At 44.9% G+C, this 15,180-nt stretch overlaps 2 protein-coding genes across 5 annotated transcripts in view; one reads left to right on the top strand and one right to left on the bottom strand.

Moving 5' to 3' along the window:
- TXNL4B (thioredoxin like 4B) overlaps positions 1-15,180 on the top strand; it is an 89,753-nt gene that overhangs the window by 39,064 nt on the left and 35,509 nt on the right. The gene's annotated exons all lie outside the window — the stretch shown is intronic.
- Positions 70-3,162, bottom strand: LOC103783441 (haptoglobin-related protein). Its single transcript, XM_008954870.5, has 3 exons — positions 2,933-3,162; positions 2,103-2,177; positions 70-1,026 (listed from the first exon to the last, which is right to left on the bottom strand). The coding sequence occupies exons 1-3, from the start codon at positions 3,090-3,092 to the stop codon at positions 248-250; spliced, it is 1,014 nt and encodes a 337-aa protein (XP_008953118.4). The 5' UTR covers positions 3,093-3,162; the 3' UTR covers positions 70-247.

Below are 15,180 nucleotides of genomic sequence, written 5' to 3' on the forward strand. Positions count from 1 at the left end.
CCAGTAGACTCTATACCTTCTGACTACCCTGGACCATAAAGGAGCAAATAAAAAAGACTCAAGACTGAACACAACACAGAAATGAGTCAAAAGAAAGCTCTTTATTGATTGACTCAGCAATGCAGGGCTGGCACCCATCAGCTTCAAACCACATCTTATCCCATCCACTCCTGTCCACTCCCGTCCACTTTGCCCTCTTCCAGGCTGAAATCTTGCTTTCAGGCAAGGGCTTCTGGCCAGCCTTCCATTAGTTCTCAGCTATGGTCTTCTGAACCCAGACATGGATGGAAGTCACCTTCACATACACACCATACTCAGCCACAGCACAGCTCTTATCAAAGCTTAGGATCCCAGCCGCGTACCAGGTGTCCTCCTCCAGGTCGTGAATGGCAAAGGCACTGCCCGCATCGCCATAGCAGGTGTCTTCCTGGTACTTAGACATGCCAGCACAGAAGGTGTGTTCGTTCAGTATGGGCTGCACCCCTACAGGGCTCTTCGGTGTCTTCTTTTCGGGGACTGTGCTGCCTTCATAGTGCCTTATGCATTGGTCTTGGTCAGCCACAGGCAGCATGACATACTTCAGATGGTCAGTAAGTTTAAAGTTGTCACTTTGTCCCCAGCCAGACACGTAACCCACACGCCCTACTTCTGCATAATCCTTTGAAGGTAGGCAGATGGGCATCACTCTCTCATTAACAAGCACCTTCTGTTTGAGTTTGATGAGCCCAATATCTACCTGGTGGTAGTTAGGGTGTAGAACAACCTTCTCAATCTCTACAAGCTGCTTTTTCCCCACATAGAGTGTTAAAGTAGGGGCAGTGTCTTTCGCTGTTGCATTTTCTGAATGGTTCAGGAAGAGATTTTTAGCCGTGGTCAGCAGCCATTGTTCATTGATCAGCGAGGCCCCTGTGGTGAGATTATGGCGGGAGACCATCTTAGCCTGCCAGGGAAGGCTGCCTTTGGCATCCAGGTGTCCACCCAGGATCCGCTGCACTGGGTTTGCCGGATTCTTGGGCTTCCCACATACTGTCAAGGAGAGCAAGACACTCGTGAGTGGAAATGTGCAAGAGCCTTTCCATCTGAGAAAGGGGTGAAAGCATGGGCGGCTATCACTGCTGCATAAACTGGAAAGATTTAAATGCTTTGCCCTTACCACCTGCTGATCTCATTTCCAATAGTTGCAGTTTTAAAATAATTTTTTAATTGTTTACATTACAAAAAGCTCTATTTCTAAATAAGGAAATGAGAAATGCTGAGTTTTTTGAGACCTGGCTGGTGAACTATATTATATTTAAACAATTATCTCAACAAAGGAATTTTCACAATTCCCTGAAATTCATTGAAAGGGCTAGGGGCCAGATGCAGTGGCTCACGCCTGTAATCCCAGCACTTTGGGAGGCTGAGGCAGTTGGATCACCTGAGGTCAGGAATTAGCACCACTGCACTCCAGCCTAGGCGACGAGAGCAAAACTCTGTCTCAAAAAAAAAAAGAAAGAAAGAAAGAAAAAAGAAAGGGCTAGGAGCTACAATAATTCATCATCTCTGAAGAAAGAGGAATCTAGAGCAGCATTGGCTGGAGCTCATACTTTATAGATGTTGCAGTTAATACGAGGCAGGTTGGTAGTTCCACACCACTCACAGCAGAAGAGGCTGGGCCTTTGCCTCTGGTTCTGAGACGGAAAGGAGAGAGCAACAGTTCCTCCTAATAACGAGAAGCAGGAGTTCCAGCCCATGTCCAGCCTCCTGCTAGGCTTCCATGGATTAAGATTTTATGTCATCCCTTGACTTGTTCTCCCTGGAGCTTGCTTCTCCTTAGACCCAGGGCTCTCTAGCAGGCTCTCTGTATGCACAGGCTCTCCTGATCTGTGGGCAGTGCTGACAGTGGATTCAGCCAGTGCCCTTCAGGCCCCAATGAACAAGACCCTTGGTGACCCTTAGGGAGTCATCACCTAACTGCTTAAGTCTCTCCCTGGCCAGCTGCGGTTCTCCCACATCCCTCCTCCTGGCTCTTGTGTGCTCAGAGGAAGCCGCACTGGAAGGCTGTGCCTCTAGGACGTTCCCCGCTGGACGCCTGTCTGCTCTCTTAAGTGCTCAGCACCCACCTGCTTCACATTCAGGAAGTTTATCTCCAACAGCCTTATTTATCCACTGCTTCTCATTGTTTAAGGTGTACACTCCTGAAACAAAAGGCAAGAAGTGAGCCAAAGGAGAAGTCAAGTCTGGACCCAGAGCAGAGTGAGAAGGCATTTAAGGAGAATAATTAAGAAGAGGAAAGGTGGCAGATAGGAAGGGAGAAAGGAGGGAGAATACGAGAAGGAGGAAGGGAAAGAGTGCTGTGCTGGAAGCCAAGTGCCTGGACACCAGTTAAGCCCAGCAGAACACACTGCGGTCATGGCGGTCACAGCCAGGCAGTACAGGGAGGGCTCAAGGTTCAAATCCTGACTCTGCCTCTTACAGGCTGCCTGAATTTGGGCAAGATACTCAACCTGTCTGTACCTCAGTTTCCTTATCAGCAAGGTGAAAACAATAAACTCTATTCCGAGGAATACTGTGAGTACTAATACTGTGAGGACTAAAGCCCTTAGAGCAGTGCCAGGACAGCAAGACTTCACTAGGTGAGGGTGACACTGTCATCAGCATTCCTTCTTTTCCCACATCTCCTTCTGGAGATGTAAATCTGACTCTGAGATTTACATGAGGTAGGCTGCATGGCATCGCCTCCCCTTAACAAAACAGAAAACTTGAGGCTGACAAAAGTTAGTCTGCCCAAAGGGCCATGGCTACTGGCGACAAAACGCTTATTAGAATCTAAATCTCCTGGCTCCAAGGAGAACACATGAACTTTCTAGCAGATCACCTCAGCACTACCCATCATGGAAATGTCAGAGCAGGGGTTGTAGGTAGAGCACAGAGATAGTTGTCCAGGTCTTACCGTCTCCTTCTGTGCGCAGTCTGTAGTAGTTCTTATGCTGGTAGCGAAACAAGTGCTCCACATAGCCATTTGCAATCTCAGGGGGCTTCGGGAAGCGGTCATCTGCAAAGAGAGAGAAGCCAGAGAGTTTACTATTTGGAAATTGTTCCCAGAGACCCATGAAAAGTCAGATGAGTGGAAGCTGCTCTGCACATCAATCTCCTTCTACCCCAAATAGAAGCCAACGAAAGCTCAAGCTCCCCTCATTTCTGGCAGGGTCCCCAATGTTCTTGGCAGTCCTGAAAGCCCAGAGGTCAGGATAAGAATGGGGAACTCTGTGTTCTCAAAGAAAGAATGCAGACCCGAGAGAGTCAGAGTGGGATGTGGCAGTGCCAGGGATGCATGCTCCTACCCAACTCAAAGACTGACCTGAAATATCCGTGACATAATCGCCTGAGTAAAATGAAAAAAGGTGTCGTCCCCAGAGCAGGAAAGCAATGACACCTCCCAGGGCACTGCAGGGAGAAGACAAGAAGGAGTGGAAAGCTGGTCTCCCTGCTTCACAGCACACGCATGCATCCACACACACAGGCATGTACACACACATGCACACACACAAACACACGCATACACACACACTCCTCCCACTAAGCAGCCAGAAAAGAAAATCGATACATGGAAGTGCTAGGACCAAGAAGTTGCCCCCACCCCCGCCCATATATGCTTTAGCAGCTTCTGAGCATACCAAGCTTCCAGCAAGCTCTGTCCTGCTGGGAATTCTGCAGAAGCTTCAGAGAGGGATAGAAAGGTACATAGGTATAGGGGCCTCAGTTTCTGGCTGCAGTCAGGAAAGTACATTGGCAATAATTCAGAACCCCTCCAGGAAAGAGAAACCTCCCTCAGTCACCCCAAAGATACTTCTAATAAAATGTAGATAACTCAAAGATGGGAACAGAGGGCTTAGTATGCTATTCCCTCTACTTCTTGAAATTTTCCATAATCAAAGATTCCTTAAATATATACTTGTTGAAAACAAATGCTTGGTGCTGCAAAGAAGAACTAGCACTGAGACAAAGGACAAAGGGTCTCTCAGCAAGGCAAATTTACTTTTGCATAAGGTTGCTCCTCATAGGTTCGGTTGCCACGAGAGCACCCCGAACAAAGGAAAGCAGAGGTTTTTATGTCTAACGCAGCTTGTCCCTGCTACTGTATCCTGACTCCATTGGCTAGAGTTGGACCGTACAATCTAAGCTGAACCCGGTTGGCTAACTTGAAAAGTGCAGGAATGTGATTACACTGCTGGGAAGGCAGGAAGATCAGTTTTGCCGGGAGAAGCCATTGTGATGGGAGGGGTAATTCACAGAGTGGGTAGCAGATGTGGAATGTGGGCTCTATAGATAACGACTGGCGGGAAGGTTGTTTACCAGCGCAGGGAGAACACAGAGAGTAAGGAAGTCTGGCCTTGAAAGCAGGGAGCAAAGAACACGGAAACTTAAGCAAGCTAAACCTTTGAAGAAGAATTTCTTGCTGTATTTAACAATCCCCCTGTTAAATATTTTACAGCATTTTTTCTTTAAACCCTTTTAACATAATTCGGCTCTGTTATTCTACTTGGGTCTTCTAAAAGAAAAAGCTCACTGGAACGAGGAGGAGGAGGATTGAGGGAGGTTTCGGGGAGAGCTGTTTCAATGAGCTTTTGTATTAATCCTAGGGCACAGGGTATGACACAGCTTCCTACAAGAATAAGCAACCCTATTCTGATGGCAAGAGACATGAGGATTGAGGACATAAGTCCCTTCCATTTGCCAAAGAATTTCCCATTAAATTTGTGAAGGGGTCGTTTAGTCCAGAATTTTTGGCTAGCTCATTTGATAAGGCAGTAAGACCTTGTAGTGCTTTTGGTGTGATCCCACCTGGAGTAGTATTATTAGGGATAAAAGTATAGCATTGGGTTCCGATAATGACACAATCTCCACCCTCTTTCGCTGGTATCATGTCTAATGCTATTTTATTTTCCCAGGCCATTTGACTGGTGGGTCTTAATTGTTCAGCTGTCCCTTTAAGAGCATCTCTAGTATAATTAACAAATCATAGGCTGGGCACAGTGGCTCATGCCTGTAATCCCAGCACTTTGGGAGGCCGAGGCAGGCAGATAACCTGAGGTCGGGAGTTTGAGACCAGCCTGACCATCACGGAGAAACCCTGTCTCTACTAAAAATACAAAATTAGCCAGGCGTGGTGGCGCATGTTTATAATCCCAGCTACTCGGGAGGCTGAGGCAGAAGAATTGCTTGGACCCAGGAGGCAGAAGTTGTGGTGAGCCAAGATCATGCCATTGCATTCCAGCCTGGGCAACAAGAGCAAAACTCCGTCAAAAAAAAAAAAATCGTCATTGGTTGTAATAAATGTAGTTTATCTAATTCACATTTTTATTTATAGTTAACCACCAGAAGAACGTGGATTCAAATCCTGCAGTTGTCTGATTTTGGGCCTTAAATTCATCTGGCACTCCTCGTTGGACTCCAGTGGAATCTATATAAATGTGGGAGTCAACAGACCCATGAGGGGCCTCTCTTGTTTTACAGTGTTTGGTTTCTATCTTTTCTGGTTGATGAAATGCCAGGGTGAAAGGGATAGCCAATGGAATTAGAGTGCATGTTCTGCTCCAGTTACTCGGCAGTGTCCAGTAATGGTCCACCACAATACCACCATACATCCGCTCGAGGATGACTAAGGGCAGACTGATGGGTAAGCTCTTGGAAGGACTTAAGCTCACTGCATCCCATTAAGGCTCCAAGGAACACCAAGTTTTCTCCCTGTTGTGAGAGACACAAAGTAAAATTGGCATTGGGAAACGGAAGCTGATGGCCCTCGGGGGCTGACCCTCAGGGTGTTGAGCTTCAGGGAACAGCAGAGAAAGAGCTTGACATGATTTGTCACCCCAGGCTGTGTGGTCTTGGAAGAGAACTACCATACAGCTTATGCCCGGTCAGTTGGAAGACCATCTGAGTGGAAAGGGGACAATCTGGGCCTCTGGTCTACCGTGAGCACAAGCATAACATTCATATTTGTTTAAAGTGCAGATGGAATATTTAATCCATTTTAGCCAAGCATTTGCATCTTGACATCTTGTCTCTAGGGCTATAGTCTGCTTTAAATTTTTTACCTTTACAACCGTTACTTTGGTTGGGTTGTTTTGGAGATGGGAGGAGGACGCTGAGCTCGCTATACTTGGAGAGAGTGTTGGATTCCACTCGTTTCCCAGACTCTGGGTGTGGATTTTTTTTTAATTATCATTGTTAACCAGAGGTTGAAGATTTTTATGGGATTTTGTTTTGTAACATTTGCTCCTAATCCATACTGTTTGAATATAGTGGGTTCTTGGGCCATTGTTTGGGGGTTAGCTATAATTAGCAATGAGGGGTTACACTGCAGTGGTTTACAGTTTGGTGGGGTGGGACCATGAATTAGTTGGAGTTTCTGTTTCAGTCCCCATAACTTATTTGAAAAAGGGGGCCTGGCTGTCCACCCTCCATACTGAGTGGTTTACAAACATCTGTCCAGTCACCACAGGGACTTTTTAAGGCTCTATACTTATACTTGGTTGACTCTTTATGGTATGGACATAGGTACTTATCTACATGAGACAGCTTCCTTTGAGCTTGCTTGTCTCCACACAGGATGACTGAACAAGCATCAAACTGAAGGATTAAAGGATGGTTAGCCCAAGTTACATTGATGACAAGATGACCTTCTGTTGGAAAGAAAAGAAAAAATAAACAAGTGATTATTAAGCCCTTTTTAGAGTTAATTTGGTTGGGGTGAGCCCTGGAGTGACGGTTTATGATCCTGGAGGTGGCAGCGCCTTTTTGATGCGGGTGTGATGAGTCCATCCTCATTCTGCTGTTCGGACTGCAGTCTTAGTATTTAGGAGCACCAAGTAGGGTCCTTCCCAAGCTGGTTTGAGTTTGCCTTCCTTCCACCCTTTTATGAGGACATGGTCTCCAGGCTGACGCTAATGTGCTGGAAACTCCAGGGGTGGCGCCTGTGCTAGGAGACCTTTAGTCTTAAGGGAAGAGAAAGAGTATGGACCAAGTATATAATTTTTTAGGAACTGATCTTTTATTTTGAATGTAGGAATGTTAGCAGTGGAGTATAAATAGGGCAATCCATAGAGCATCTCATAAGGGGAAAGGCCAATATCTCTCTGAGGAGCAGTTCGGATTCTTAACAAGGCAATAGGAAGACATTTAGTCCATGGCAATCAAGTTTCTAGAACTAATTTAGTTAAGTGGCTTTTTAGAGTCTGATTCATCCTTTCTACTCTTCTTGAGGAGGAGAGATGCCAAGGGATATGGTTTTTCCATTTTATGTCTAGTATCTGGGCTAACTTTTTAATGACATATGTAGTGAAATGGGTTCCACTATCTGAATCAGTGTTTTGTATTAGTCCAAATCTGGGTACAATGTTTTCAATTAATGCCTTAACTACGTTACTGGTGGTTGCATTTGAGTGTGGGATAGTCTGTACCCAGTAGGTAAAGTGGTCTATTATTACTAATAAGTATTTTAAATGACCAATTGGGGGCATTTCAGTATAATTAATTGAACACTTGGAAATGGTCTTAGCCCTGAATCTCTTTCTCCAAGGGGCGGTTTTCTTAGAATCTGCTTACTAGTCTTTTTACATATTAAGCAACTATCTGTAACTTGTTTGGCTAGGGTGTAAATTCTTATACATCCATAGACCCTGAGAACTGCATCGCACATGGCTTGGGATCCCCAGTGTGTCCTCAGATATAGTTGAGACTAGATCTTCCACATAACGGGCTTGGATAACATTTCCTTTTGGTCTAGTAACAGCTGTTTTCATTCTGGTCTTCTCCTCTGGCTCCTATCTTTATTCTTCTTTTTCAATGGAAGAGAAAATGGAAATTGCAGTAGGGGAAGGAAGACAAGGAGTTAAGTGAAACATAGGTGTTTCGGGGGAAACAGCAGCTTGTTTGGCTATCTGGTTTGTTAGGTTATTTCCTCGACTTTCAAAAGAAAGGCTTTTCTGGTGCCCGGGGACACGGACAATAGCTATTTTTTCTAGCAACTGAAGGTTATCCAGTACTTGGATGATTAACTCCTTATGAACAAGGTCATGACCTTTACTATTAGTGAGGCCACATTCAGTCCAACTTTTTCCAAATGTATGAGCCACTCCAAAGGCATACTTAGAATCAGTATAGATGGTTCCTTCCTGGTTTTGCAAGTGCTTTAAGGCTTGGCTGAGTGCAAACAGTTCACAAGTTTGGGCAGACCAATTATTAGGCAATTTTCTTGACTCTGTTCTTATACATAGAGAATTTCTCCATCGATTACTGGATACCCGTTGTGTCTTTTTCCCTCAATCAGCTGGGAGGAACCATCTATAAATAAGTGCCGTCCTGTTTTGAAAGGGATCTTTCCTAGATCTGGCCTGAGTTTTGTTTGGTAGTCAATTAAATCTAGACATAGGTGTTCTCTCATCTTTTTTTAGTAGAATAGCCCCATATTTTAAGATTCTGGAGTCAGTTAGTCACCTTCCTGCTTTTTTATTTAAAATAGCTCTAACTTCGTGGGGTGTGCTTACTGTTAATCTCCACCCAAAGGTTAATTTTCTACTCTCTTCAACTAATACTGCTGTAGCTGCAATGGATTGGATGCACTGAGGCCATCCACAGGTGACCAGGTCCAAAATTTGTGACAGGAAGGCCATGGGCTGCCAGCGGCCTCTGTGCTCTTGGATAAGCACCCCTAAAGCCACCCCATTTTTCACGATGACGAAAAGGTGAAGTGGTTTTTCTAGGGAAGGTAAGGCTAGGGCAAGGGCAGTTATAAGCTATTCCTTTTAGCTCTTTGACCTGATCGACCTCTTTAGAAGTCCACAGGAGATGCTCAGGTTTTCCCTGGGCAAGTTTTTGGTATAAAAGTTTACTGTTTAGGGCATGTGAGTTAATCCATAAGCGGCAGTATCCAACTAACCCTAAAAATTTCCTGAGTTCCTGTTTAGTCTGAGGCAAGGGTAAGGACACGATTCCTTCGACCCATTCAGGCCCTATCCTTCGCTTGCCCGCACTTATTAAGCGGCCTAAATATTTAACTTTAGGCTCCATACACTGAAGCTTTCCCTTTGAGACCCGTAACCCCTCGAACTGCAGATGGTCAAAAATATGTGTAGAGAAGCCAGCTTCTTTCTCTATATCCTCACCAGATATGAGAATATCATCGACATATTGAAGCAGGCATAACTGTTTCGGAACAGAAACTTTGTCTAGCACTTGTTCTAAAATTTGACCAAAAAGGTTGGGTGAATCCATGAACCCCTGAGGCAAGACTGTCCATTGATACCATTGTTTTCACCCTAACTGGGGATCTTCCCACTCAAAGGCAAATGTGTCTCGGCTCTCTTCAGCCAGGGACATGCCCAAAAAGCATCCTTTAAATCTATTACAGTAAACCATTGATGATTATATGGAATTTTGCTGAGAATGGTGTAAGGGTTGGGGACAACAGGGTTAGTGGTCTGGACTGTTTGGTTAATGACTCTGAGGTCTTTCACCAGCCGGTATGACCCATCTGATTTTTTGACAGGCAGTATTGGGGTGTTATAAGGAGACATACAGGGTTCAAGAAGCCCATCATTAATGAGACTTTCAATTATAGGTTTTAGCCCTAGCATGCCCTCTAAGGGAATGGGGAATTGCTTCCTCCTCACTACTTCCCAGTGCGGGGGTGTTTAGCTTGATGTGGATTGGGAGAATTCGAAGCTTTCCTCAGTTTTCTTCCCTTGACCAAACATCAGGATGAATGTATTTCTCATCCGCAGTGGTGAGTAAGTTTAATGAGGTAAGGAATCCCTTTGGGCTGACTTGTAGGCCTATGCCTAACTTTAACATTAAGTCTCTTCCTAACAAACTAGTTGCTGCTTCAGGGATTAACAAAAATTGAACCTGGCTTGTTTAGTCTTGGTACTTGACTTCTGTATTTTCTAAGATTCTCACCGTAAATCCTTCCCCTTTTATCTCAGAGACTATAAGTTCTTCTGAAGAGCAGGCAATATTAGATGAGGGGAAACAAACAGAGGAACAGGCCGCTCCTGAATAGACCAAAAATGTGATAAGCTCATGTGTAGGTCCCACCTCCAAATTTATCAAGGGTTCCTGGTGGGACTCAAGATAATATAGACAGAGCCCCTGACTTCCCTGTTCCTCTTCAAAGGTCGTGAGTGGAAGGGCTTCTCTCTCCTTTTCTAATTTGGGACATTCTCTTTTGAAGGGGGCTGTCCTTCCACATTTGTAACACTTATCTTGTCCTTCCCCTCTCTCAGTTTTGGGATTTTTTGGTCTTGCTTTTCTATGCTCTTTAGGGGGCCTGGGAAATGTAGACTTGGGTCCTCTAGCTGAAGGTTTAGTTTCTCTAAACTGGGTTTGGGAGGCTTGGGACCTTTTATAGTTTCTGGCTCCCTGGAAGCCTCATTTAGTAGCATATGGGTTTGGAGCCACCTGCTGGAAAGTAGATAACATCGGTTTTGACATCTGTTTTTGTTTTTCCCTGTCCCTCCTCACATACACCTTTTGAGCTTCTCTGAGAAGTTCTCTTAGAGGTCGGTTTTCTCAGTCCTCCAATTTTTGTAACTTTTTTGAAACATCTGGCCAGCCTTTAGTGACAAAATGGATCTTTAACATCCTTTGCCCAAGGGGATCTTCTAAATTCAGACCTGTATATTGCTTCATTTGCTCCTTTAGTCTGTCTAGGAATCTTATAGGTCCCTCATCTTTCTCCTGTTATATATCAAATGCTTTAGAGAGCTTTTGAGTTCTGGGTATGGATTCCCTGATTCCTTTTATTATTATTTCCCTTAGGTCCTGCATGTTTTCTCAGTTGGCTGCATTGCTGTTGTCCCACCAGGAGTCTTGCTTGGGCAGCAAATGTTTGGTCCACAGTAGTAACGTTTTGACCAGGAGGGTGTTCATGTTCCCAAATTGCCATAGCAGCCCTACGGATCATGCTTCTTTCCTCCCCTGAAAAGAAGATGCCTAGGATAGACATTTGCTCGACCCAAGTGTATAACTGAGGTCCTAAGAATTGATCAACTTGATCTGCCACTCCATAGGGGTCATCTAGCAGTGGCTTAAGTTCTTTCTTCAGACCTCAGACTTCTGAAATAGTCAAGAGAGCATTTACAAAACCAATGACTTCCCCTCCTTGTGATACCCCTTTTAAAGGGAAGAAAGTTATGGCTGACTTCTTAGGTGTGGAAAGAAAAGGGGAGTTCTGAATGTCCTTTTTACACTGCTCTATTTCATGTTGGAGCCCTTTTAAGGAAGGATATTTAGGTTGGCAATGAACAGGCTCTTGGGACGACTGCCCCTGAGAGTCAGGGTTGTAAGCGGGAGGAACATCATGAGTTGGGGAAGAATCTGGGATGGGATCTGGGGCAGCGGCAGCTGCCTGAGGAGTAGGGGGGTTAGGATTGGGGCAGTAAGCAGAGGAAGACTGTCTAGGGGATCCCATGTGCTGACTTTAGGTGTGGGAGTCGGCTTGTCTGACTTCTCAATTTGAGATGCTGGATCGGATTCTTCCCTAGTTGTCTTTAAGGGAAAGAGGAGGACAGGACCCTGCTTCCAACAAAGAGCATAGTCTAGTTCTTCTTGAGAAACCAGACTTTTATCATTAACATATTGGATTAGGAGTTGACACATTACACCCTCATTCGACCCATACTTTGGCCAGAAGATTGAGGGTCTGAGGATGGGACCTTGGGTCCAAATGAAACAGCAATATTTTATCATTTGCTCCTTCTTCTTATGCTTAGTCCTCTCATTATCTTTCCAGTATTTTAACATGAAACCTAGGGGACTATCAAGGGGTATATCCTTGTTACTATTTTCATCCTTCTTATTCTCTTTCTTTCTTGGGGTATTTCCCATATTGGGTCTTAGCTAGGCTCAATCCCTCATATTAGGGATTTGTTGCCTGCTGGAGGCTTGCTGTGGCTCAGTTCCTCATATTAGGGATTTCTTTTTTTTCTGTCTGGAGCTTTCTGTGGCTCAATCCCTCGTATTAGAGATTTCTTGCCTATCTTTTAGCCCCACCTCCTGGAGGTTCTTCACACTCTTCTCCTTTTGCTTCATCCACTCTGGCCACTTTCCTCCTAGGAATATTTTAAGTCCCGCTTAGCATTGGGAAGACTATATAAACCCCAACATCAGGATCCTTCAGAGAAGGCTAAGCTGTATGAGGTAACCATAGACCCACAGATTGGACTCATTCACTCCACACAGCAGTAGCACTTGTTACCATTCACGAACTTTCAACCACCAGAATATAGTGACCCCCAAGGAAGTACTTTGTCACTCCTGCGACATTTCTTACCTTGGTCTGCGCACAGAGTTACCTGGCCACCATAGTGTTGCAGGTCTTTTTCTCCCCACGTTGTTGAGAGTCTGGGGTTATTCATCACACCAGGTGGGTCTCGATTCCTTACTCATGAGGCCACTGCAACAAGGCAGTGGGATGTGTCTCCTCACAAGAGGTGATCAAAGACCCTTTCCCAGAGGAGAATGTTTTCCCTGTATGGGCCACCAAATTTGTTGGAAACAAATGCTCGGTGCTGCAAAGAAGAAACAACACTGAGCCAAAGGACAAAAGGTCTCTCAGCAAGGCAAATTTACTTTTGCAGAATAGAGCTCCTGGTAAGTCTGGTTGCCACAAGAGCACCCTAAACAAAGGAAAGCAGAGGTTTTTATGTCTAACGCAGCTTGTCCCTGCTACTGTGACCTGACTCCATTGGCTGGAGTTGGACTGCACAATCCGAACCCGGTTGGCTAACTTGCAAAGTGCAGGAATGTGGTTGCACTGGTGGGAAGGCGGGAAGATCAGTTTTGGTGGGAGAGGCTATTGCGACGGGAGAGGTAAATCACAGAGTGGGTAGCAGATGTGGAATGTGGGCTGTATAGATAAGGACTGGCAGGAAGGTTGTTTACCAGGGTAGGGGAAACACAGAGAGTAAGGAAGTCTGGCCTTGAAAGCAGGAAACAAAGGACAAGGAAACTTAAGCAGGCTAAACTTCTGAAGAAGAATTTCTTACTGTATTTAACAATAATTTTAAACACTTATGTGGTTATTTCTAGTATTTTGTGATAATTCACCTTTAGGAAATGGTATCTCAAACCCCAAAATGCCAGAAGGTTACCTGGAAGAGAACTGGTGTCTGAAAGCAGGACGGTGGCCATGGGCATTGACACACAGGCGCCATCTGCCAGTTCACCATCTCGCTAACAGACGCCCACCATTCAGGCACTATTTGCTTCTATTAAAATAGTTTCTAGGCAGGGTGCAGTGGCTCACACCTGTAATCCCAACACTTTGGGAGGCCGAGACAGGTGGATCATGAGGTCAAGAGATCGAGATCATCCGGGCCAACATGGTGAACCGCATCGCTACTAAAAATACAAAAATTAGCTGGGCGTGGTGGCACACGCCTGTAGTCCTAGCTACTTGGGAGGCTGAGGCAGGAGAATTGCTTGAACCGGGGAGGGGGAGGTTGCAATGAGCTGAGATCGCGCCACTCACTCCATCCTGGTGACAGAGTGAGACTCTGTCTCACAAAAAAAAAAGTTTCTAGTCTTATTATTTCAACATTTCAAAAAGTCTTTTTATTTTTTAAGATCTAAGTGTCTTAATTAGATGTATCCCAGGTACTAGTGTGTATCCCAAGTACTAGTCAATTAATTGTGTCATTCAAATGTGTTACTATTAGTCTTTCTTATTATACATTTTTAAAGAGGAAAATATCTGCTAATAAATATATTCAGAATGCCAGGAAGCCTACCACGGGAGCTGATGACATACCCTACAAAGACAAAAACGTAACCTCAAGGAAAAAGACACTCCTGAGAGTAAATCTTATCTCCTGGGAAAGACAGCAGCACTGTCTTCTATGGATGCAGAAAAGGAGAAGATTTAACACACTAAGCCCTTTGGTTCACTATAATTTAGCCCATTTGCCCTGTTTGTTTGTTCTATTTCTGCATCTCTACCAATGTATGCAAAAAAGACTGAAATAAAGAACCAGAGGAAAGGCAGGAGGGAAAGCTGTGGACCCACCTCATCTTGGTTGGTCTTGCCTCTGGAAGAGCAGTGCTGTGGGGCATCTGCTGGTCTTTTTATGCTGCCACTAGCTCACTTCTCCCCCTTCTCCATTTCGTAATTCCTGTGTCTACAAACTTTGGACCTGGTATGGTCTCTATCTTTTCCAGTAACAAAACTCCAAACATTGCCCCTGTTAAGAGTTGAGCTCTTGATTCACACTTGATTTTCCCATGGTGTTCTTTTTTTTTTTTTTTTTTTTTTGAGACAGAGTTTCACTCCTGTTGCCTAGGCTGGAGTACAATGGCATGATCTCAGCTCACCACAACTTCTACCTCCGAGGTTCAAGCAATTCTCCTGCCTCAGCCTCCCGAGTAGCTGGGATTACAGGCATATATCACCATGCCTGGCTAATTTTTTGTATTTTTAGTAGAGATGAGGTTTCTCCATGTTGCTCTGGCTGATCTCAAACTCCCACCCTCAAGTGATCCACCCGCCTCAGCCTCCCAAAGTGTTGAGATTACAGGTGTAAGCCATCACGCCCAGCCCCCTCGTGAGGGCTTTTGATCGTCTTTCTCTCACATCTTGATTTGTGTTTTTGATCCTATCTTAGTTGCTTTCCATTCCACAAGTATTTGTTAAGTGCCTGCTGTATGCCCCATCCTATGCTCACAGCTACGTAAGTACAGATGGCTCCTTAGAGGAGGCAGTGCCTGCATGTTGAAGGCGAGTAGGAGGTGCTAATACAGCAAGGGGAAGGGAATTTCAGCAGAGGGCCCCCAAGGAAATAAAGCCCAAGAGCTGGAGACGGCCGGGCTTGTCGGAGAGCAACATGGAGTTTGGTGTTGCTGAAGCCCACAGGCTGAGGCCAGGAGATGTTGCTGGGGAGGAAGGCAGAGAAGATGAGTGATCAAGAGAATGCCAGAGCTTTTCTCTTACCATTATTTTACCAGAAGCCACTTACTTAATACAATCAGACAATTCTTTAAGAAAACTGGGGAGTAGCTTGTTCTTCCAGGAAACTTGGTGCTGAAGAGAACTACCAGAGGAAAAGGTATAAGTGACTGTGTTCTGAGAGGCATTTTTTTTAAGAGTTTGACTGTTATTTTCCAGTTTCTGGCTATTACTTCTTTCACAGGTTCTAGAATATA

This window comes from Pan paniscus, chromosome 18 (genome assembly GCF_029289425.2).
Source record: "Pan paniscus chromosome 18, NHGRI_mPanPan1-v2.0_pri, whole genome shotgun sequence".
NCBI classification, from domain to species: Eukaryota; Metazoa; Chordata; class Mammalia; order Primates; family Hominidae; genus Pan; species Pan paniscus.